Source organism: Strix uralensis, chromosome 1 (assembly GCF_047716275.1).
Source record: "Strix uralensis isolate ZFMK-TIS-50842 chromosome 1, bStrUra1, whole genome shotgun sequence".
In the NCBI taxonomy this organism is placed as follows: Eukaryota; Metazoa; Chordata; class Aves; order Strigiformes; family Strigidae; genus Strix; species Strix uralensis.
Window position 1 is genome coordinate 172740719 of NC_133972.1, and position 25691 is coordinate 172766409.

At 42.1% G+C, this 25691-nt stretch overlaps 1 protein-coding gene across 5 annotated transcripts in view; it reads left to right on the forward strand.

Moving 5' to 3' along the window:
• The window catches only part of ADGRB1 (adhesion G protein-coupled receptor B1), a 283323-nt gene that overhangs the window by 238789 nt on the left and 18843 nt on the right, over positions 1-25691 (forward strand). Inside the window, exons 23-29 of one of the 5 annotated variants that reach the window (XM_074889003.1) lie at positions 284-350; positions 4927-5012; positions 10400-10498; positions 18320-18491; positions 19634-19729; positions 22403-22442; positions 25088-25141. In XM_074889003.1, the coding sequence (XP_074745104.1) occupies positions 284-350; positions 4927-5012; positions 10400-10498; positions 18320-18491; positions 19634-19729; positions 22403-22442; positions 25088-25095 (568 nt within the window). In that variant the 3' untranslated portion in view covers positions 25096-25141. Of the gene's footprint in view, positions 1-283; positions 351-4926; positions 5013-10399; positions 10499-18319; positions 18492-19633; positions 19730-22402; positions 22458-25087; positions 25142-25691 lie in introns of all 5 variants that reach the window. The other 4 variants (XM_074888977.1, XM_074888979.1, XM_074888990.1 and 1 more) reach the window with 4 other exon arrangements.

Below are 25691 nucleotides of genomic sequence, written 5' to 3' on the forward strand. Positions count from 1 at the left end.
CTGCTTCAGCAACCTGGTCCGAAGCAGAGCACTATCATTCATTTTGCATGTATTCCTCTGTCAAAAATCAAATGTCATTCTGCAGGCAGACCCCCAGGCAAATGAGCCTTTAAGCAAGTTCAGGAGAAATAGGAAGCAAAATTTGCTTGCTGTAAAGTCTGAGACTTTTTTTGCCACCGGATATCACCTCCCAAGAGGAACTTTGCAGGCAAGAGAAGAAGCAAACATGCGCCTGTCAGTGATGGTAGCCACTGGGTAACTCTTTTCTCTCTTCATTTTCCAGCTGCTGGCTGTCGTTAGAGGGAGGTCTTCTGTATGCCTTCGTGGGACCAGCGGCTGCCGTCGTTTTGGTATTTAAGCTTGACTGAAAGCTTTTTCTATCTTATAGCACTTTTCTTGATCTTTCAACCCAAGAATGCCCCTCTTTATTTCCACTCATGTTTTGAATAGCTTTCTCCTTCAGGAATAAAGAGCAAAGTGTTAGAATCCAGCAATCTGGGATGGGTTTGATTCTGAAATATAATACACCTCAGCTCTCAGCCTTCTACCTCTGTCCTCTCTGGAGTCCCCTAGACATGTGATTGATACTGTACCTTGTTTTTTCCCTGTTTGGATGGAAGTGCAGGATGATGGTGGAAAACTCTGACATTAACTCCTTCAGAAACTGCTGCTACTGGTTGCTTTCAGACCAGGCTGTGCCTCCACTAGCCAGCATTTGTCTGGCCTGTCCCAAATAGTGCATGTGAGCAGCTTCCTCGTTTGCAGGTGAAATGGAGGTCTTCAAATCAGTGCCAAGAGGGTCCTTTCTGACCCTAAAAATGTCATGTTTGCTTCTAGATCAAAGAGATGGCATGGTTAAAGTGAACAATCCTAAATTCTGTCTCACCAGCTCATGCATCCTGGGAGTCTGTTCTACTGTCCCCTCACCCGTGGCTCCAACCCAGCACCAAAGCCAGTTCTGGCCAGTTATTTCTTGAGTTGAAGGTGTCACTCAAGAGATTACATACCTTTCATCAAGCTTCCCTGCTGTTGAAACCTCACTGGCCGTGAGAAATCTTGACTGTCAGGATTCAAAGAATTTGAGAACTGCTGGTCCTCTAGGAAATCCCTCCTGCAGCAATTTCAGATGGGTTTAATGCCACATTTGAGCCCCCACATGTAAGCGACAGTCTGCAGTTTCTCTCCAGCCCAGTGTTTTATCCAGTGGAGGAGCTGTTTGTGCTCTAAGGCTCAAGTGCCCTGGAGGGTCCCACAGGAATGTGGGGTTGACACTCACAATTTCTTTTTCAGATCAAGCTTATGTTTCATGCAGTGCCTGGAGGGTTAACTGCCCCACAGCAGGAACAGACTTACAGAAGAATAACTACACAAAAGCTCTTGCTGCCTCTATTCTCACTGCTGTCATTGCACATCAAACCACCTTGGTGCCATCGTTTCATCACGATGACAGAGACAAGCCAGCAGTTGCCCCTCCTCTATAATAAAGTAAAGCTTGTATCAGTTAGGGTCTTTCTTTAGTGTAGGGCTGCAGCACATAGTTGAGCCTTCAGATAGCAGTCATCAAAGAGTGGGGATAAGCAGATGTTCATGCCAGCCCGTCATTAGATCTCTGTAGGCACGTGATAGTTGGATTTCCCTCTCAGTAATGTAGCTGAGGGGGGTCAGGGTCTTCTTTATAGCCAGGATAATTGACAGGAGCATTAAGTGGCGTAGTGATTTCAGATAAACTAGGTCTTTGCCCCAACAACACGACAGCCAATAGCTCTGGCTCAGTGGCTTGAATGCTCAATAGACAGCAGTGATTAGGAGGGAGGGAGCTTCGGTGGGGAGTCAATCTGCTGCCTCGAGCCATCTTGCTTTTGTTGTGCCAACAACAAGGGAAGTAATCCTTCAGCTTTCCATAGCATTTTTAAAGTGTGAGGAAAACACATGAGCCTGCTTCCATTTGGCATCTCAGTTTTCACTCACCATCGAAGCTGGAAATGGAGATATCCTTACGGAGAGGTCAACACCTGCAAAACAGTTCATACAGCTGATCTTAGGAAGTACTGAATCATTTCTGGGGGTGTCTGTCTCTATTCAGTACCTAGAGAGAGAGCCTGCACACCTAGTTTAGACTACCTGACTCATTTCTGGCTAAAGTGAGAAGTGAATGCTGCCTGAGTTGTTGGTACGTATACTGAGGAGCTTGGGAAAGGAGAAGAAGCAGCATTGAAAGCCTTTTTATAAATGGGAACCTGGGAAACAGATAAATTCAATAAGTCACACTGTGACTTTTAGCAGACCCAGAAGTTGAACACACAGTTCTCAAGCCTGCCCTGTCCACAGGACTGGTACATTGTCCTGATTTCAGGTTGACCACGTCAGCAGTGGAGGGACAGTCCACCTGGCTCAGCATGAGGACAGTCAGGCTCTTGCAGGGCTCTACAGGGGATATGCAGCTGTGCTGCTCTCAGGACAGGTTTGCTCCAGACACAATACAGCTGCTGTTGTGCAGAGGTGCACAGAGCAACGTGGAACTTGGCTCTGTGCCTGAGCTCTTCTCATCCAAACCTCTGATGACTATGATATATAGATACCCAAGTGACTTTGCACATAGTTGACTTGGCTGCAGCTGCGCTTGTAACCTCTGTCTTAGCCCTGGCCAAACTAGACTTGTGGTCACTCCTCCTAAGCCGTTCAAGCATCTCTGTACTGCAGTTCTCCTGTCAACATGATTTTTCTGTTACCTGTAGTAACCTTCTTCCTCTACACTCTCCACATTGGAAAAAGGCCTTTGGATTGGAGAATATCTTTACTGAAAATAATATTCTCAAGGTGGTTGACCTGAAGTGTCAGCAATATTTGCAACTTGCAATCAGTCCACTAACAGTCTTAAAAATCCTTGCAACCTGAAATGCAGAGCTGTTGCAAGCAGTTTTACTCACCTAGCTCAGGTGAAGCAGCCTGGTGATAATTGTGTGCAGGTTGAAGGCAATGGGTTACTGCAGGGAGAGGCTCATGGCATGGTCAAGTCAGGACAGAGTCATCAGTCAGCAGGTACTGGTTATCTCAAAGGCTGAATCTCAGACCTGTGTCTTTGCTTCTGGAGCACATTCCAGAGATAAGGAAGTAAAGCTACACTGTGTGTTATTAAGAGTGGCTGTGTTTAGAAGCACGCTCATGTTATATCCCTGACTTTGTAAAGAAACGGAGCCAGGATCAGAGCAGGACATTGATCATGATGATCAATGTACTGGATGAAATAGCTTTTATTTATTAAAACAATCTTGAGAGCTACACTTTGTCATCTCCCCTGCTATATATGCATGAGGATACACACTGTGTTGTGGCGATCCAGCCTGCCGCACCTTTACCTCATCTTTCCTACTGCCTTGCTGCACCTTAAAGAAAAGTCTCTCTTGCACTTATCAGCCTCCAGCACAGTGAAGAAGGATCAGTGAATTGAAAGGACTCTCTCTCTCCAAGCACATAACTAGGGTTTGATTTCCTGCTGATCCTTGGCTGAGTTACTGCGTCTGACTTGCCAGTGTTGTTTCTCTAAAACAATACCATGGTGAGCTCTAGAAATGGACTCGCAGCTGTGGAAAGTACTCCACTGACCCAGCAGCTGATGCACAAGAAAATAACTGCTATTTGTGAGATCTTCCATTTATTCCCAGCTGTGGACTCCACATCAGTGAGCTGGGTCGTGTCCTGTTGAAACCAGCAATCCAAAGTTGGAAAGATTGCTCATTCTTGAGGATGATTTAGGCAATTAGATGGAGGCTGGGTGTGAGCAGACATCTCCCTTCCTTTGGACTAGGTGTTGTACTAGGTGTCTCTTAGGACCATCTCTCAAGGGTCTATTAAACTTACCAAGGCTCTCAGCTAACATGTGATGTTGCACGTCTCTGAATTTGGCTGGCCTTAAATATTTCCCTGCAAGCCCAACATGCAAAAGCAGCATCTAGCACATCGTTCTACCAACAACAGATGTTTCACTAACAGCAAAACTGGGAGAGTGTCACTTTTTTCCACCATCAGTGCTGTGCCTCCATGAAGAGGGGTGGTGCTCATGTGTCACTAATGTGTTCACATTCAGAGGTTGCTGAGGTTTGGGTGAGGTTTGTAAAACAGATGCAGCTGGCAGCAGTGAATGCAGTCAGAAAGGCACAGTGAGGAGTTTAGGATCACTTTGCAAGGCCTCAGCTCTGTACAGCCTGTATTTCAGTGTGAATATTTATACCCGATTGATGCAGACATCCATGCTCTCACCCTAGCAAAGCAGATCCAAGGACTGCATGCAGTTGTTCTGCCCACTGATTCTTTTGGAAATGACTAGATGGCTAATCTATGTGTTGTGCCATCTGCAGTATCTCCCAAGACATTCCACCATAGTAGCTGATGTTTCTACTTGCTCCAGTGCCCCTCCACCTCTTATTTTGAGAGCAGCACCGAGCAAGAACTATGACAAGCTGTCTGCAGCTCAGCACCCCATCCTCTTAATGCTGCTGCTTTGGTAGCACAGACTCCAGAACACACTTTTGAAAGTAGCCAGTGTCAACCCCCTGATTTCCCCTGTATTGGCCACTTTCTATTTGTATTACCCTGAAAAATTGTTCTCGTGCATGGAGTTTGCCTTGCTAGACCTCAAGCATGCATTGGGCTTCAAACAGCCCTGCAGTAATCTGAGCACTTTATAGTCCTGTCCTGGTTCATGGAGACCTCTCTGATCTGCTGCCAGCTGCATTCTGCTCTCCTGAACTCACTGATGCATGGCCTGGGGAGGTGGGACAGGGTGGAGAGGGGAGAAATGGGCTTCAGTGGCTTCAGGAGAAATGGGAAGGACTTAGCTTGTCAAATGTTGGGTTTTTTCCTTCTGTGCTACCAAGTTTAACCTGACCCACTTGAGAACAAAATTGTGTGTTGTTTCTCTTTCGACAGGTGAACATGGTTATTGGCATTCTGGTTTTTAACAAACTTGTATCCAAAGATGGAATAACAGATAAGAAACTGAAGGAACGGGCAGGGTATGCCTTATCAATACATCTAAGTAAAGAATAAAAAAAAAAAAAACAAAACAAAAACACCCAAGGGTTGTGATCAATAACCAGGCAAAGAGGGCAAAGAGAGATTGGCAATGCAAAGGAAAAACAAAAGCAGATTTAAACAAAATGAAAGAACAAAACCCAGTTGGTTTAATATCTCTGCCTTGTCATTCAGTGCAGCAGACAAAAGATCCAAGAAGCAGCACTGTGTTACTATGGAGGAAGGTTAGAAGTTCATCTCTTTGTTAAAATGGCCTCAACCTAGGCTGATGTATCCTCCCAAAGACTAGGGAGAGCAAAGTGACTCTTCTCACTAATATCTAGAGACAGCAGCTGGATCAGAGGACTCATCATTGCTGAGTGTGACACATGGCAAGGGCTGTGTAACAGAGAAGTCATGTCTAATGGGTGGCAGGTGGCCGAGGGACAGCAAAGGTATGTGGTACTTTTAAGGAAAAGGTCTTTGGAGGTCTAGCAGTGAACATATTAGTAGATGGATGGATGTGTAAAGAGGAGGATTGGTAAGCAAAGATACCTCTTCTACAAGAAAAGTTTCAGATGACACCTGAGGTTCTTTATCTTCTCCACCACCACCACCCCAACCTCCATCCCTGAAGTCTGGGGCTTGCATTACATGGTTCTCTTTGTAGTATAAATTGAAGAGCTGACTCCACAGTTTTTATCACTCTGGTCTCACTAGGGGTTGGTGGGGCAGCAGCTACCATGCAGGGCTCTCTGTGGGGTTACTTCCAAACTCTGTTGACAGTGTCGTTGGCTCAAGCAGGATGAAACCCCCTTCATCTTCATTTCTAGAAACGAGTCTTTAGCCTCTTAGCTCAGACTTTGTCCCTGAGCTATGCCATGCTCCAAGCAAAGGACAGAAATGCCATGCTGATACTGAGTCAAATCAAATGCACAGGTCAGCCTGGCTGCTGATATTAGTATGTTATTTTCCTCTGCCTTACTTGGCTTGCTGTTGCACTCAGAGAAACTATCTCCTTACCTGCTGCTAGGAAAAACAGGGTTGTGTGCTCTCACTTGTCCATTAATGACATTTGATTTATCACTGTGGGTAACGATTGTATTCTTGAAGGAAGAAGTTGTTTGCAAAGAGACAAGGAGGGCAAGAGGTGTTCTGGTGCCTCTGCACCATGGCTCCAGGCAGAACCTAAAGCCTTAGGAGGCTAGTGGAGAGGATATAGGATATACCCTATCTCTAAAAGTGGAGAGAGCATGGGTACCTGTTGCCTTGTTTGCTGCACCTCTAGGCTTCACAGAGAGGATAAGCTGCTTTATCCACTGTGGTGCTGCAAAAGCCTTGGGCCCTAAAATTGGGTCTCAGAGGGTAGAGGCAGAAAGTACAAATGAAGTTCAATATTCCTGTCATTGCACTATTCAGTAGTTCTGGTGGAAGTGGTTTTTAACTGAGCAATGGCAGCAAAACTGAGGGGAGAAGCAAGCTCTTATCCAGCCAGAGGAGAAACACAGGAACCTGTTAAGGTTCACGTTTTATCAGCAGGGTTGTCATGGCTGAGCGGTGTGGTCCCCTGGTGCAGCAAAGAGGGGCATCTCGATGCCTGAGCAGTGCCATGGTCATGATAATAAGAGGGGACTTAAGTGCGTTTGGATGATCAGAGGTATTGGTTGCTGCTGGGTTGAACAGGTACACAAAGAAGTGACCTTAAAGAAGTGGACAGGTACTTGTGAAGAAGTAACATTGCTTGACGCTTTATTCTGGGTGATGCCTTCTTTACAAAGAGAGAACTCAAGAAAATACCTGAACTGCAGGCAGAGTCTGTAGCAAGATGATTTCACTTGAAAGTCAGCACTGCAATAAATGGCTTACTGGATTAGCAGAGCAGTTACTGTCCCTCAGTGTCTCCCTCTCTAATCTAAATTGCATAAAAAATGACCTTGTTTAATACATAGCAGCTGGTTATTGATCACATGCATAGCTGTACTCTGAAAACAAAACCTACAAAGCAAAAAAAAAAAAAAGTCATTTTTCTGATGTTCTTTGTTTTTTCTTTCTTTTCTCTTTTTTCCCCCCTCTTTCGTGTCCGTGTGTGTGTGTGCAGCACTTTTAAGCCTTCTCTGTGCTCAATGATTTTGTTCTCCTTTCGAAGTGCACCCGCTGAGAGTGCGGAAGCACTTTTGAGAGCTCTGGTGCCCCTTCCCTTTAGCTAGCCGCTTCTGGCCTGGGCTTGGGAACCGTGTTGGAAGGTAGATCTGAAGATAATCAGACTGAGTAACGGCCTTGGAGATGTTTGGATCTGAGGAGATGGTATAAAGAAACGTGTTTCCTTTAGCAGAGGCAAGAAGTATGGTTCAGTGTTGCAAAAGCAAAAACAAAGGGAAGAAAAACAAAGAGAGGGAAAAAAAAAAGACCTGCTGAACACTAAGAGGAGCCCAGCACACATACTGCAGGTCGGTTGGCACAAATAAATCAGTGCTAACAGTTCCCATGAAATAATACATGAGACACAATAGGTTTTGCCCTGTACTTTAGCAGAGGAAATTGCTATGATTACTGTTGTCACATCTGTCAGAAAACGTTTCTAATGGCAATGACTTTATAGATATATCACAAAACCAGGCTGTTGAGAGTTGGGTGTGATTACCTGGAGAGCTGGAGAAACACACACAACTGCCCCAACTCCTGTCCGGGCACGGGAGAAAACGACACAAGTGTCTCCCAGCAGAACGGTCTCTGTTCGCGGTCAGCTACACTGACAGTGTTTGAGCTCTGTTGACAGGAGTGCTACTAAAACCAAATGTTTTAATGTCAGTCGCAGGAGCCTTTAAAATGAATTTTAAATTTATTCAGCCAGCGTTTATTTCAGAAGCATTTGTGTGCTCACGCATCCAGGGAAGAAGAATGAGACTATAGGGTATATTCACAAAGGCTTAATTTAGCCTGCTGAGTTTAATCTCCCTAGGCTTCCTCTGTAACTACTGGAGAGAGACAGGAGACTTGTTTAGTTGTTCCAACTTGCCCCTTAGAGGACCTTTACGTCTTTTATCTCTCCGTTGATTATAGAGAGGACTTGAGAAAGTTTGCCCCGATACCTTGCGTGAAATATTCTCTGCGCGACTGTCCTGGCGGGGTGTAACAGAGCTGGATTGTCAGTGCATAGAGAAGAAAGTAATTGGAAAGATAATAACTACATTAAAATAGGAACAGATCTGGATTGCCCTTCATCTGGGAATGTTTCATGTTGGAAGCAGTGCTCCTGCTCTTTGGGCCGTGTGTGGTGTAAAGCACTGTTCAATAAAAGGTAGCAAAGTCCAGGCTCCAGTGAACACACCAGATGAGTCTGTGAGCTGTTTGTGGATATTTAGGAAGCAGAAAAAGCTAAATTAAATTAATGCATTATTCACTGTGATTATTTCATTAGCTACCCTTTCAAACATACAGGCACCAATATAAACTTGCTACGGAAATTCAATATATTAACAACCTCATGCCCCCAACAAGAACAAATTAGAATATAAATGTATCCACATCTGTGCCTACTGCTTAAAACTTTCTGCATAAATACATCCAACAACAGTTACAGTTGTGTGTTATAGTGGTCTTTTGGCCAGTTCTTTGTGATTCAGTGTCATTCATGTTTTTTCTGGTATAGTTTTCCATCAAATTCCTCAAATCAGTCTACTTTCTTTTTGCTGCCTATCTCTGCCTCTTTCTGTCTCTCTGCTTATCTGTTCTTTGTGGCTTATAGATCTGGGGATAAGCTGTCCTTTTTTAAGGGTCGTGCACTTAATGCCTCTCAAGACCCACTTTATCTTTGGTTCAGCCATTGTCCTCACTGGATTTACACCATCCTTCCTGGAAGATACGTACCTATTGACACAGGAGTTAATTTTCTCTGTGTCTGAAGGCTGAAAGTTTCTGTGGGATACCTTAGCCATTATTCTGGAAGGGAGTAATGGCTTATGTCACTGTAGCTAATTAAAGAACTAATCAATAGCCACTTGAAAGTGGGCCACTAGGCCTACTGATATTGCTGTGTTGGTGTTCATGGGGATGTCCTTTTTGCAGTGAGACTGAACACAAAGCTATAAAAGCTAAGAAACAATCTGTCAAGTTTCCTAATCTCTCTCCCAGGCAGTGTAGGGCTGTAAAAGCCCCAACCTTTCATACCTGCAAACATCACCCCCCACCAGCTGCACTTCCATCACCCAAGAATGACAGACCTACTCTCCTTTGGCAGTGATGTTCATGCCTTCTCTAATATCAGGCATTGCGTGTAGGTCTGTAGGATGTTTTGCAGACTCTTGCCCATTTCTTAAGCCAGATTTGATGTGGATGTCTGTGCAAATCAGAGAGTGCACACAAACTAGTGAATTCTGGGAAGAAACAGGGCCAATGCCAAGCTAATGTGGCTTCTGGGCTCCTGAGTAAGAGCTGGCTTGTCAGCTAGGTGGGTTCACACACGTCATCTTCTAAAAATCATGAGGACATGCCCTTTAGCACATCCCTGCAGCCCCTTATACCAGCAGCCCACAATGGCCTGGTTCTGTGGTTGATCCCATCCAGAAAAAGTGGGAGCAACTGATGTGAATAAGTCTCAGGGTTCATCCCAAAGACGTTTTCAGCTCCAAAACAAGATCTGTGGGAAGAAATGTCTCAAAAGTAGTCAGCCAGTCCAGCTCCCTTCAGGGCAAGTTGATGGTCTTACAAAACACCCAAGCTCATGGTTAACTTTCAGGACATAAACAGTCCCATCTGCATGTCCTCCATCACAGATTAAGCAACCAGAGTTGCCTTTCCCCTGGTAGCGTCAGCTGCCGTGTGGGAATCCCCACCGAGGCGAGGATTAGCACACAGGGGCCAGTGGAGAAAACATATGACTTATACCTTGCACTGCTTTAGGAAAGAAGATAAACAGAAACAGTCCCCACAGCCCTACTTCTTGCCTTCTACTGTACAACCCTGCCACCTTTTTTGTTTTGGAGCAAAAAGGCCAGGAGGGAAAAGAGCAATTTCAAAAACAAACCAAAAGAAGGAGGTGGAGACTGGGAGAGCAGTACTGGTTTCTCTTCCGTGGGTGCCAGAGAGAGATACCCTGAATCTGGAAAAGCATTCACCAACACAGTTCCACCCTCTCCAGCAGCACCAACATGTCTCTGAATTGTACATTTTTCCCATTTCCTGCATCTGGAGTGGTACAGATGAGAGAGTTTTATTCCTGCCTGTCTTTCATTTCTCTTTTCAAACTGGGTATGGTTGGTTGGTTCCCTTTCTCCTTTCTTCCTTTCTTTTGTTCTTTCTTTCTTTTGGCTTCTCTTTCCCTTTCCTTTCTACGTTTGTGTTCATAAGCAAAGTGTTTTGTTTTGTTTCAGTCTTTTGGTTTTAATTGCAGTCAGATGGCAGTGCCCCTTTACGGCATGACGCTCAAATGTTCCAAGTGTGGAGTAGTTTCTTCTGCTGAAGTTTCGGCCACAGCCACCAGTAACGCCATGTTAGTTCCTCTAATTTCAACTTCTTTTCTTTCTTTCTTTCCACTTTCTTTTATTTTTAATTTATTTTATTTCCCTCTCTCATTTCCCTGCACTCACCAGCCCTTGTTTGTTTTCTCTCCCCATGTCCCTGCCCACCTCCCCACATCCCCAACTTTCCCTGACCTCATTCTGTGGGCCATGAGTAGTGTAGGGCTCCTGCAACATCCCCTGAGCAAAAGCTGAATGGCTGGATCCTGAAAAGCACTTTATGACATGCCTAGATTTAAGCATGTGAGCAGCCCATGGAAGACAAAGGGACTGTTCATTTGTTGGAAGCTGGGTATATGTTAATGCCCCCATTTAGTTTAGTTCTTGGAGTTAGAGACTTAAAGATGTGGTTCCCATTAATTTTGATGGCAGACAGGGGCCTCAAACTCCAGCTTTGTCAAACACTTAAGCATGTCCTTGAGTTTTTTACTCCAGAAGCTGCAGAGCATTGAGTATGATTTAAGTGAGTTGGTGAATCACTTCTAAGTGTTTTTTTCTCTTGTAAAAAGCTAGAGTTAAGTTTAATACCTCATGGGGCTGCAGTTCTGATTTGATAAGTGTCGACTACCTCTTTTGGACCCCTAAAAGCACTCGGAATTAGTTCTCAAAATCTTAAAGCATTTCATAGCTCTGTTACAAAAGTCAAATGCTGTTAAGTCTCTTCTTAGATGCCGCTGGAATTAGTAAGAAATAAAAAAATTATTAAAATGCCATTGCTTTGTTCTGCTAGAGCAATTGTTGCTATTTATATAGTTGGCTTTTTTTCTCAAAGGTTAAGGTAGGAGGAAGAGCAATGAGGGAAGGCTTGCCTTTCTTCCTTCCTTCCCTTTTTGAAATTTTATTACCTACATCATTTCCAAGTGATGCTGTATTTTGGTTTTGATGTCTAAAGTAATATATGTAAAATGTGTGAAAGAAACAGTCTCAGATCTAGATATCTGCAATTTGAAAACTCCTACCTTTAATTAATCCAAACAAAAATAAACAGCTGAGTGCCAAATCTCAAAATGTAGAAATAGAAAATAAAATCAAAACACAAGGTTTTTTCCTTTTTTTTTTTTTTTTTTTTTTTTTCTGAAAACTGAGGCACTTATATAAAATCCAAAAGAGTTTAGGGAAAAATGTACATTTCTGAAAAGCAACCAATTGTTGTTAGAAAAAGAGAACATGCAATCACCTCTATTAAGAGCTGTCAGTCTCTATGAGATGCAAAAAACTAAACAAAATCTCATTTATTTTTTGCTGTTGAAGTTTACTTACCTTTTGCAACAGCGCCCAGCTGAGATGGTGAGATGGCATTGGTCCAGACACGTGTACCACAAGCCTGGAATTAGCAGGTCACTGCATTTCAGTTTCCTGCGACTGCAGAGGAATGCTAAACCAGCAGAAGCTTTACTATTAATAAATTAGACTGTTAAATAGGAGAGGCTTTCTCTTCACAGTAGATTCATTTAAAAAATAAAGCTATCTCAAATCCTCCTCCCATATTGTCTTACATTGTTCTGTCATAAATCACGTATTCTGATTCATCTTCAAATCAGAAAAAAAAGGGATATGAAATCCAGGTCTCCTACTTATCCTGCTTTTCTAATTTAAATGGTTTGATAGGAATGGAGGGCTCTTGTAAGAGGATATATCTTTTGTTTCCCAGCAGATAGAATACCTTAGATGATAAATTCCAGTACTGGTTTTGTTGTTTGTCCTGAAGTGTCCTATGCTTTTGTCCTTGCAAATGGACCACTGAGTAACACACGAGTTTGTTCACTCAGCCCTCATCTACCCTTGTCGTCCACTCATTCTGCAGCTGAACTGTTTCTGCTTTTCTTCCTCCAAACCAATTGTAAATGAGGTGGTCAGTAAGGCAAAGCCCTGATTATGCTTCATGCCACTGCCACCATTCTGCTGGCCTTCATCCCAGATGTTGGACCAGCTTTGCCATTCAGTTTTGAAGTCTTGTAACATAAATCAGATGCTGTGAGAATTCCTGGCTCCTCTCCAAGCTGGAATTAACCATAGTTGTTTGGTAGAGAGCACATCAAGGATGTTCCTGCCTTGTTCCTGCTGGGGTTGCTCCTGCCCTCTTCAGCTTCAGAGGCTTGTTTCTGGGATAACATGGAATGAAAGGATAGATCCTTTTGTCCATTTTTCTTGTCTTTTGGAAATCCTATAAGTTTTGAGCAACTCTTTGTGGTAATATCTGTGACTAAGAGAGAAAGGGTCAGAGAAGGGGATGTGTAACTGAGGGAGAACATGGTAAACCACTCATGGGAGAGCAGGTAGTAATCATGACAGAAATGAAAAAAAAATATACACTGGAAATTGTGCAATTTCTTGACCTAGGAAATGCTAAAAAGGAAAGCTTTGGATGTCTATGACATGTTAAGGGTTAGCTAGACTTGACAGGTGTGGGTTAAAAAACCTTTCCCTCTAGGTTGTTCTGGAGAAGATGCTGGGCATATTTTGCCAGTGGAAGACCTCTGTTCCCACATTTCCTTTCTTTTATTGCTATCTGTGAAATACTGCCTTATAATTAATTTGTCTTTGCTACCTGTGAAATTTTTTTATCTGAGATAGGCAAAAAATATCTTGGGAGCATGCCGTTTCTTTGTACTTGCTGTGAACAGGGATATCCACTGCAGATACCAGGGACTGCTATTGGATGGATGGAAGGAAGGAAGGAAGGAAGGAAGGAAGGAAGGAAGGAAGGAAGGAAGGAAGGAAGGAAGGAAGGAAGGAAGGAAGGAAGGAAGGAAGGAAGGAAGGAAGGAAGGGAGGAATTCCTGCCAGGCAGTTCATTACAAATACAAACTCTCAAGTTCTGACCATAGGGAAGAGACTGGCCCGAGTCTAAGGCCCTGGCACAGTGTATTCTTCTTGCAAGCAACCCACCCAAGAGTCAATGTCAGGGAGTCCTCATGACCCTTCTCATGCATCGTCAGAAGCTTGGTGTCAAATCTCCCGTCTAAGGGATTTGCTCTTTCTTTTGGCTCAAAGTCATTTCAGGAAGTCTTAGATGTCCAATTTTCTGCCCGTATTGTAGTGCCAGGACTAATATGAATCAGTATTTCCATGCATGGCTGGTTTTATGAAGGAGACTGTTCCTCAGGAGAGCGTTGTTCTCATAGTTCAAGGAATTTGAAATTGTATCCTTACCTGGGGATAATACTTGGACCCTGCAGGTCCTTGCTTGGACTGTCAAAGAACAGCTTCCCTTGTTAGGGGTGAATAATCAAGAAGTCTGCCCATAGCTACTTCATGACCTGCCTGTGTTATTCAAAGGCATTTGATTTCCTGTTCCCCTAGTTCTGTGGTTCACATTGCAGCAATTGAGAGATGAATCACCTTTTGGAGAAAACAGAAATAATACCTTGCGTTTCTGTGTTGCCTGTGCATGGGAAGAGCACGCACAGTGTCCCCCCTTTTCTAATTACAAATTTCCTATCTTGGTTACATGGGGATTGAGTTAAGGGAGTTTCTCTGAATCTGTCCCTAAAATTGGAGCAGCACTCTTGCTTTTAGAAGGAATACAAGTTAGAGGAGGAATAAAGCATGAGAGAATGAATAAAGTAAATCCTTGTACTGTGGTTTTCCTGTAGCAGAACTCCTGTGATGCAGGAATAGTGGAGCAGCTCATACCACTCTGTGCAGCATGTAAGGAGCCCTCCCTTGCCATCTCCCTTTTCAGAGCTCCTCTCCAGGATCTGCTTTCTGAATTATAAAGTCATTTTTCCTTCTGCTGCTTCTTTAGCTTATGGTACTGGCGGCCCTGTCAGTGTTAAGTAATGAGAAGAATTGATCACCTCTTTATAATGGCCCTTTACGTCTTTGTTGGCATGTGTGGTGTGTCCCCCCGCACTTGCCTGTTGTCAGGGTGCAGGCCTCAATCTTTCTTCATGTATCCAAAAACATTTTTTGCTCTTTCCATTGCTATCTTCTAAGTTCCATCAGTTTATCCTGCTTCTTTTGCAAAGATGAAGACTCTCAAAGCGGCCAGCTAGCTACAGAACAAAACCACAGCTAGTTTTTGACATTTTGACCTAAAGACATCATCTGCTAGTTGCCAGAGCTGGGTTGCTATGTGCTTTCATAAAGCTAAGTCTTTCCCATGCTAGATAAAGCTGTGGACAATGTTATCGTGTGGCCGTGTTGTCGCACACCATTGTAACCATATTGGTTTGCACCGTGCTGTGGCATTGCCATATCCCAACGTAACGCCCTTCCTCTGCAATGCAGCAGTAGCGTGGTGTGTGGAGGAACAGCATGACACTACAACTGTACTGCTGAGTAACGTTGTCATGTCATGGTTGTCACACAATAAACCAGCATCATGCTTCCACGATGCAGTGTAATGATATCCCCTTGATATTGCTGTCACTCATCATGAGTGCTGTCATGTATAGGACAAATAAGAGGATCTGCCAGCTAATTCCTTTGTCTCAAGCAAAAAAAAAAAAAAATCCTGGATTCATTGATCGCAGATAATCCATAATGAAGAGTCATTAGGTAATCACGATGTCATTATATAACAAATCATTTCATTTCACATCACATGGCACCATAACATGAAGCTTCTTAGGTCCTGTAAGTTATTCTGGAACCTTTCAAGAATGTTCAGTACCTCCTAAAAAAGGGACAGATGAAAAGATGGCAGAAATATGAGTTCTGCTAAGAATTCAGCTCACAGCAGGTAGAATTAAGGGCAATGTTACAGGAAACCCACTTATCTTCCCCTGAGTTTTCTTCTAAAATTTCAGTCTTGATATGATTTTTTTTTTTAAATGGAGCTTTTTTTGAATTTAATATTTCAAAAGCGAAGCAGAACTCTGAAAGTGAAATTAAAGTAAGTTACATTCCTATGACCTGTTGCCATCTGCTGCTTGAGAATAAAGATTATGCATTAAGTGTCAAGCAAAATTTCCATAACGTTTGTAAGGCATGAATATTGTTGAGAAGGCACCTGCAAGGTGAATCACAAAGAGAGCAGAAAGGCCATACTCTTAGCTGGTGTCAGTCAGCACAACTCAGTTGGGAAAATCCTGATTTACTTCAGCTAATTACATGGCATAATACTCTTTTCATCATCTGAGTTGGAAATGCAGGTGATGCTTTCATCATCTGGTTGGAAGGGCAGAGATTTAAGTGATGGTTTAAGGTTGCTTTTGTTGGGAGCAATGGTGAAGCCCCTCAGGATGTCTCGACTCAGAAGAAAGTTGAATAGTTTGCACATATGGAGACACACAGAGCAAGGGGCTGGGAAGGGCTCACTGAGTCCAGTGACAACAGCAGGAGCTCTGAAGGGAGCCCACTGTAGTTACGGTTCATTGCATCTGTGCCCTGGATAGCAAATAGACTCAAGCAGTGCCTTGTTAAAGCAGGGTGTCTACATATTTTTTTAAGCAGGTTTTGAAGCCAGTGGATTGAAATCTAACCATTTGCTAAGGAGAAACAATTTACCTCCTCAGCAGCATTCCTTACAACCCCAAATCTGCATTTAAATCTTGGATGCAAAGTCTAATGTTGCATTTCTTTTCAAGAGTGGATATAAAATCTAGATAGCTGGTTCAGACCGATACTTACAGGTCAGATCCATTCTCAGATGTGGTTGCCAGGTTTCTTGTTTGCACATTGGTAGTGGTAATGTACACATATGTGTTTATTAAGAGTTTGCTCATAGACCAGATAATTCCAGGAAGCTGAGTTGTCTGGCACAGACCTTTTCTAGCAGCCTCTGTTGACTTTGCTGGTGCTACTGAAATGACTTAATCTATCAAGTCATGCATCAGGCGTGTTGTGTTTGCTGATACCTGCATGGAAGACACATCTAGAGTGGCATGATATGGAGCAAACCTTATCTTTTCATTTGTCTTTTCTCGCTGCACTTATTGCTTAGCCAGTTTTATTAATGCGCCACTGCAAATGATAGAAAAGAGAGGTTTCAGTTTAATGAGGCATATTTCAGAGGTCCGAGGGAGAAGTGGAATCAAAACTTCTGTTTAGGAGTTGTTTGGCTGAGGGCTGTCTGGCTACTGCTTTTTTTTTTTTTTTTTTTTTTAAATAATACTTTGAAATTATAGTTCATATTGGACATTAAATAGCATTCAGTTTGTCATCTTGTATAAAATTACAAGGTATCAGATTATGTCATGACCTTTACCTTACATGGAAGTCTCATAATGCTTGTTTTAACTGGGGAGTTAAAAAAAAAAAAAAAAAGTATATTCCATTTACATGCTCCCTTAGGTAAATTACATTGCTTAATAATACCACTAAGGAACACATCTCAGTCTGGACAGGTTGTAGAAATATTTGCAATCAGAGTATCATTATGACTATAAAAGTAACCTGTCACTTCAGTATGTGATCATTGCAGCAGAACTGATGTAACAATCCTTGAAAAACTCTTAACTGAAGCCAGGGCGTTACATCCTGATGTCCATACCTGTGTCCAAGCTCCAGCTTTGTTCAGGTGAAACTCTCACTGAGATCTGTGAGAGAGGTACCTGGATAATCAGCAAGTAAACTTTATTAAAATCTTGATCATATATCAGAAAATGGTAAGCAAGTCCCATGTAAGTACTGTAAAACATGTGTCATGATATCTGTCCTGTAATTTATTGTGTTGCCTGTATTTGTTTGTTAGTATATAGGTTGAGGTTTTCTACGCAGAAAAATCTTGAAGCTCAACTTGTTATTCAGCCTGTGCATTGGTCTACTCTTATTTGTTAGATAAAAGCCCACAGAGAAATTCTCCTGGTACTCTTGGTGCGCCAGTGCTGCCAAATATATAGGATAACTGACATCTTAAAATCTCCCTAGTAAGCTGTTAAAATTGCTTGGGACCCCTTTTGGTCAGAGAGCTGAATGACTAAATAGTCCATGAGAACAGAGCTGCTTTCCCTTTTCTAGAGCCATCATTCATAGATAAAGTGGAGGTTCATGGGGCAGTACTTGCATTACAGAAAACTGTTTTGTCCAGCTTTCTGTCTTGTGAATTAAGAAGAGGCTTGAATCTTAAGTTATTTTAACCCAGAATGTCCACCCAAGATTAAACTTGTTTACAATAATTGCTAAATATAGAAACAATTGTATTTTTTTTCAAAGCATTCAGCTGGGGAGATCACACAAGAAAGCAGAAAATTTTCCATTCACAGAAAAACTGGGTCAGGTATCGATTCTCCTGATGTTCATTGATGTAGTGTTGTAGGGACCATCAGCTGTAGAGTAAGGGAGCAACAGCAAAATATCAGTCTCCACATCAGCTCTATGCTTCTCTGTTTTAGTCACTTGAAACCGTGACACATGTCCCCAGTGTTGGTGTCTTCCATGTGCTGTGGAAGTCCAAGTGTCTGTAACCCAAGTACCGACAGCCATCGTGACAAACCAGTCTCTGCTGCAACTGTTCCCCTTCCCTTTGGCAACCTACAGTGATTGTATTTTGTCTCCCCTCCTTGGGAACCACCATCGCTGTGGACTAGTAACATAGAGTGGGAAGGGTGTGAAAGGGGGAGTGAGGTATCTGCATCCTTCCTCCCCACCTCAAGTTTTATGCATGACTGCACCATTGAAAAGTAGTCCCTCTCGTAGAAATGTGTGTCACCTGTTCTGGTAGTGTGAGTGTGCAAAGCACCTTCCTGCTTCCCTGTGACAGGGGCTCAGAAGACGTCTAGCACAAGTATACGTTTGTTGAAGAAGTCTTCTGAAGCCCCATGGGATCAGGAGGCTGAATTAGCATCCCACGTGGAAGTGGGTGAGGCTGAAGTGGACCTGAATTCTCTTTTCCTCTCCCTTGACAGGGCATCCCTTTGGAGCTCCTGCGTGGTCCTACCTCTTCTGGCTCTCACCTGGATGTCCGCAGTTCTGGCAATCACAGATCGGCGGTCAGCGCTCTTCCAGATCCTTTTTGCTGTCTTTGACTCGTTGGAGGGCTTTGTCATCGTTATGGTCCATTGCATCCTACGGCGGGAGGTGAGATGAATGAACCATTCTCTTTTATCTAACCAACATACTTCCCATAGAAGACATCTGAAAAATATGTAGCCAGGCTGGTAGCTCCTCTAATCCTATGAACTTTTGCCTTTGTGTAGACAGTGACCACAAAAATGACCGTGACAGTATCGGTCAGAGGGAAGGAGGGATGAATCAATGGTTGTCATGCTGAGTGTACTGCAGAGTGGAATTTGGAGGATTATTCCAGAATAATAAATATTTCCAGAATGTTTACACCCCACCTCCAAAAATGGAATATTAAGAAAAACAATTTATTTGTTTGATTTCAAGAGGGGCAACTTGCACTGAGATTTACAGAATGATTGTATGTTGACATTAGCATCTAGATATTCAAGCTAGAAAGGAAAGCTAGCAATAATCAAGCAAGGAAATTGAGTAAATTCTTTCCAGCCTCCCTGTGGAGATTTAAGATGGTAAATTATATCACGGAAGAGAAGGACGAATCTTTTATGTTTCTTTTATTCTTTTCATCCTACTGAGTGGATAGACTATTAATAACAGACAGGAAGGTTTGGGGTTTTTTTTCAACATTCATTTTATCGTCTTACAGCTCCTTTAAATTAAGTAAAATAGATTAATTTCTTATGTTGGGCCAATGAAATCAATGGAATTACACTACTGGCGTGGCTGAGACTCCTTCAACTAATTGCATTATGAATATGAGCCTGCATTTAACGCCCATTGCAGTCACTGGCATTTTTTTTTCCATTGATTTCAGTGGGTTTTGGATCAGATATATATTACAGTTGATATAAGATCATAATCAGACATCGTAGACCCCAAAATAATGATTTATGCAATAGCTTCCATTGTAATTATTGCAAGCTGCAAAATAAAAGACATTTTTATTCTTGCCTGTATAAATCAAGCAACTAGAAGTGACCAACACAGTGACCCAGGATACCTGTAAAACCTTTGAGTTTCTCTGCTAGTGAGATATGTATCATACAAACTATTTGAAATGAATGCCTGAATTCTACTAAAGTAGGATCCATCTTTCTTTTGATCTACCAAGGACTTTTTTTTTCCTTCAGCAGAATTTAATATGGTTCGGTATTCCTCTCTGACCCTGACTTTTGAAAATACATTTGTTCCTGCAGGTCCAGGATGCTGTGAAGTGCCGAGTAGTAGATCGTCAGGAAGAGGGCAATGGAGACTCAGGGGGGTCATTTCAGAACGGACATGCTCAGCTAATGGTAGGGAAAACAACCACCTAGTCTATTATTAAGGGAGCTATGGGCATTTTTAACTCCTAACTGATAAACGAAGATCTTTGTCCATCACAGATTTTGCAATCATTCTTTTTTCCTTTGAACCTGCGCTTGAACAAACGTAGCACTTAGCATAGGCTCTTTCACGAAAATATAGTTTCTTTTCATTGTAATATTAAGGGGCTCAAACTTACACACCAGGTTTTCCAGACATCTTGGTGAAATCCTTTCTTTCCCAGAAAATACAAAGCCAAAACATACCTCCCAGGTCTTCCAGACCTTTTCATCCCCATCATGCTGCCTTGTCCTAGCCGAAGCTAGGAGGCAGTAGTTTAATACTGTTTTAATCACAGTGTGTTAGGTCATTATTATAAAGATGCTGTCTCAAAAGGATTAGTTTCTCACAAAAGCACACTTGTTCATATTGCTTCACTGGGAATATAGTTTAAGCACTGTAAACCTTGGTCCCATTGTGTAAGTCCTTTTCAAAAAGTCTAGATAAGGCTGTAGAAGAATAAGCTATGGGGAATTGTTTTGCATCTGCTTCAGTGTTATGATGTAGATGATATATGAGGAATTTGATTTCTGAGGTTGGGGTAAGGACATCAGGACAATCACAAGATCTGAACAAGTTCCAAAAAACGTCTGGTTAATAATAGACCTATATCATAAACCAACGGTGCTTTTTTTTCCAGTCTTGTGCTTGGGTACAAGGCCTCCTTTCAAACAGCACAACCTTTAAGTCAAGACATCAAGAGATGTATAATTCTACCACACCTCATAGGTGTTTGTTAAAAGCAGGTGCCTCATTTCTAATTTAAATCCGTAGTCTTCTCATATTCAGACCGGTTCTTGCTATGCCTATTTATGTGCAATTAGAAAGCCCCTTGCGTGCCTAGTACTTTCGCTCCTTCAATAATAGACACCATAATCATATCCAGTCTCAATCTTCCCTTCAATAAGTTAACACACGGAGCTTTTTTATTCTCCCTCTGTAAGACATTTGCTTTCAAATTATTTATATAACCCTTTTCCACATGCCCTTCAGACTCTCACCATCCTTTAAAAATGTGGATGCTATATTTGTTATTCTATTGTCACCATCCCGAGCGCTATATTCTGAAGTTTCAGATTTTTGTCTCTGTATAACTGTCTGTTTTCATTCATTATCAACGACCTTGAAAATTCTGTGTCAGCTACAAGTTTTTTAGCAATGAGATTACATTTACTTCTGCACTGTTGATGGATGTGTTGAGAAGTAGAGAACTTACAATCAGTTTCTTCACATTCAGGCACAAAAAGCTCCAGAATCTAAGCATGAATGATGACTCCTCACTGATATTATTAGAGAGGTACAATGTTATTTTATAGTGACTGAGTTGTAAAATAACCAAAGAAATCAAAAGCTTTGCAGGATGGCATTTTTGCCGTTACCTTTTCCAGTAATCTCCAAATCTGCCCAATGAGCGAAAAGAAGCTTAGCTGAGTAGAACTGTTTTCAACAAAATCTTGTTGACTGTTATTAAATATAAACCTATCTTTTATTTATTTATCAGTAGAACTAGTACAGGCTGTTTGGTTACATTTTTCTGGGATTCCTATCATGAAAAAGAGATTATATTTTTCTGTGTCACCCCCCTTGCCCATTTAAACATTAGTTCAGTCTTATTTCTTTTCTACTCTTTTCAAAATGATTTTATATTTAAATAATTTACTAAGAAATTAACATCAAGAAGGTTGAGATAATTCTTCAACCAGCTCTTCAAAAACTCTTGGATCTTAACCTGCTGATATTAAAGTGTTTATCCGAGGGGGATGGAGCTTTTTTTTCACATTTTTCTCAGTATTAAATTGGAATGCATTTAATCACATTACTACAATTACATTAAGTGTCTTCTTTCTGAAAGGATGCTAGAAATAATCAGTGAACTCTTCTACCTTTTGCTAGTGTGCGGCCTTTCCGTTAGTCCATGAAAACTCATGGCCCACTGTGACTCAGTGTATCCAGTTCTTTGAAATGTTATCTGCTAAAGGCTTTAGAAAAAGGGATTAACTCATACTGGGAGAAGAAAGGAGTTTCATTTGGCTGTACAGACCACTTGAAAAAGTTATTCAGCCTTTGTGCCTGCAGGGACCATTGATTTTATATGCTAAGTGTTTCAGAAGAAGAGACTTGTTTCCACTTCATGTGGCTTGGGGATAGATCACAAGAAAGCCCAGTGGGTATGGAGTGTTCTCAGTGGCATCCCCAGATCTTTTCAATGGGTGAAGGTGAATCCACTTTGACTAAGTGTGGGGTGATATATCCAAGGCAGATTGGGCCAGGAACTTCTCCCCTGTTTTTTAGCAGTGTGCATAAACGTGTTCCAGAGAGGTAGTTTAATCTGGCAGCCCAGGAATTAATTTATGGATGAGCAGATGAATCCAGTTGAAAAAAAATGTTACAGCTTTACCACTGCCTGAGGTTCAAAAGCCACAGGTGGAAAAAAGTGGTCTGTTTGCCATGTTTCAATGCCCAAGCAAAACGTCTCTCATCCACTCTTCTCACAATGGTTGTGTCTGCCTCACTAATTAAAGTGGGTTTTTGTATTTTCCAAATGGCTTGCTTTCCCCCACCACCTCCTTTTGACCATGTCCTCTGTTTTCTCTGTCTTTCAGACCGATTTTGAGAAGGACGTGGATATGGCTTGTAGATCAGGTGAGCACATCACAGGTGAGAATCAACAAGTGACCTGGTTTGGGGATTGAACTAGGCCATTTATTTTCCTTTCTGTTTTATTTGTGTGTCTTAGTTGCTTGCATGTACTTGCGTGGGCTGCCCTTACTCTCAACCCTGACCAAAAGAAAGCAACACCCCTAATTTTCCCCTATACTTTGCTTATCCATTTCCCCATAGCTCTCCTAGCCTTTTAATTAAGATTAAGCCTTGACTCCGAGGTATTTTTTCTTACCCGTCCAAGGGGGTCACACTGGTCACACCAACCTCAGACAGCTCTGCGCTCAGCAGAGGTGTCTCTGAGAAGGTCTGGAATCTGGGGTGCCTTCCCACCACTCCACCTGGCTCCACGCACACTTCTAGTGCAGCTGTAAGCTGCCTGTGCATATGGAGGTGGGTCAGGTCTCTCCTCCTTTGCCTGCACCTTTCTGCTGTGTGTTCAATCACACACACTGATTCTGATCCTGAAGATCTGCATGAGTTGACAGTGTCTTTCTCCAATAACTCCCTTTTCTCTCATTCCCCTGGGGGTGTTTGTGCTGTCTGGATTCTCCTTTGCTACCTGTTCATCTCTGCAGGTTTTGTCCTCTCCTGGTCCTGGCATGTATGACCATTTGGCTGTTGGGTTTTTTTTCTTACCCTTTGTAGATATTTAGGCTTTCGTTTACCCTCCCAGACTTCTCCCCTCTCCCAAGCAAGAGAAATACCAGCTTGCTTGGCACTTGCATATAATTCATATCTTCCAAACCAGGATCTTCCCTAGCCAAGGACAGTACATGCTGTGTGTTCAGATACCATCATGGGAAAGCTTCTCTCTCTCTCTTTTTATTACTCTTTCTTTCTGTCTCTTTATTAATATTTATTTCTTTCATTCCTTCTGTCTATTACTCTTTCTTTCCTTCTTCCTTCCTCTCTCTCTTTTCTTTCTGTTTCTCTCCTTCTCCCTCTTTCCCGACATCTACCTGTCTCTTTCATTTATCTTTTTCTTTATCTAATCTATCATTTATTTATCTGCTTCTAATGTATTTATCTATAATTCATCTCTTTCTCTCTATCTTGCAATCACTTATTTATCTCTGTCCTCAGCTGTCTGTCTTGCTGTACCTGTTATTTATGTATTTCTATCTCTGTCAACATTTATCTCTGTCACTGTGTTTCTGTGTATTGTCTATCACTGTCACTAGCATTTATCTATCTAATATCTATCTATATCTTATTTATCTTTTTCTGTCCTTCTCTCTGCCTCACTCCCTCTCCCTATGCTTATCCCAGTCACAGTATATTTATCTCACTTATCCCTGTGATATCTTATTTCATGGTCTCTTTCTGTCCATTTATCTCTTTTCAGGGTCTGTCCATTTTTTTTTCTGTTTCTCTGTCTCACACTTTCTAATCTAATTTCTAGCTGTCTCCCTCTTCTCGTTTGTCTTCCTCCTTCCTTTTTGACATGAAAGATCTTGGTTCCAAAAAATCACGTGCAAAAAACGTGCATGTGAGACGAGGTCTGAATTGAACACATGCTCAACCAACATGCATCCTGGCTGGGTGTTGGCACACACAACCACCTACATAGCCAGCAGCCCATCTTGTGCTGGAAACCAAGGCAGACCCTGGACTCCTGGAATAAAGGAGTCTTTCTGGATCTGCTACCAAGTTTCTTGCTCCCAACTCAAGCTTCCCAGAGGAAAGGAAGGAGTTGATTGGTTTCACATGGCTTCAGGGCAGAAGACCCTGGATCAGCAGCTTGCTAACAGCTAGACTTCCCTTCCTTTGCCAGCATACAGCTATACAATTTGTTTGTTGATGTCTGCCTGATGATAAAGATGTCCTCCTGTGATAAAGTGCTGTTCGTCTGTGCCAAGCTAAGTAGTTAATTGTAGTCCCCTTTTCAGAGACCTTTCTATATGGTCCATCGTCCTATGCATTCTGCTTATTGAATAATGATAAATAGAAATCTGTCCATTGGTTTCTGGCCATCATTTCTCCTGGAGGCAGCAGCTCTTGTGTTATGACGGGTTGGAGATATGACAGATACTGCTCGTAACCTCCTCACTTAGATTCACTGGTAGGACTGGGTCCATGGCTCAGTGATGAAAGCTCACGCTGCTCCGTGCTTAGAGATTGCCAAGTGCAAACCTCTCCAAACCTACTTTCCACAGCTGACATGAGGATGGAGAAGAGCCTGAATCAATAAACCTTACTGACACTCCCAAGTGAAGGGTTTGAGTTCAGTAATGTCTTCCCCCAGTGTATGCTATGAATGTGCTGTAATGCTGAGTCCTCTAGTAATGTCAGGATGACCACAGCTGACATAGTTACACTCCATGTATTTAGCTTCAAATGCTTTTTAAAAGTTCTTTTATTCTACTTGATTCCTTGTCATCCTGCCTTGTCTGCTCTGTAGTCTTTGAGGGAAGCTTTGCTCTTCCAGGTCCCATCACTCCCAGTATGAGTTGGTAGGAAAAATTACTGTGTCGTCAGTCCCATGAGATGCCTATGTCATTCGCTGCCTCTATCCCAGGTGGAGCAGCTGAATAATATCAGGTTACCCCAAAGATCTTTGTCTCTGGTCCATTGAGAAAAAAATATGTAAAAGAAACTTTTTTTTTTTTTTTTCTCTTTCTGAGATGGGTGAAAGGGGAACATGCATTTATTTCTCCTTTCCTGTGCTGAAATACTGGGTAAGTAGTCTTCAGTCCCACACCACTTTGCCCCTGCTCCCCAGTCCATGATTTCCATCCCCTGGAGACATCAAGGCTGACGTCGTTATCTTCCTAAGGTCTTAGCTGCAGCCTGAAATCAACTGAGCAATAGATCCTTATGTATAGAAAAGGAACAGATGTTTTGTTGTGGACAGTGTTGTGTGAGAATGAGTGTCTGTGTGTCCTTTATTTACCTCCTAATTGTCATGTTCACCTTCCCAGTTTAAGGTTTTCCTCTCCTATTAAGGAATATTCATGGCACTCCTTTCTTTCCTCAAGGGAAATTGAAAAACACTATATAATTAGCTCTCACAAAAGCTTGCCATGATTACTAGAACATCAGCTTCTTGGAGAACAGTTAGAAATTTATAACAAAATGTTGTCTATCTTAAAATACCAAATAATTGACACTGAAACTGTTCAGTGGAAAAGAGCACCCTGAAGCAGTTCAGTGAATTAAAAATTTTTTAAAAAGAGAATTTATATATGAAATAATTCATATTTGAAATAATTTATAATGCTGCATTTC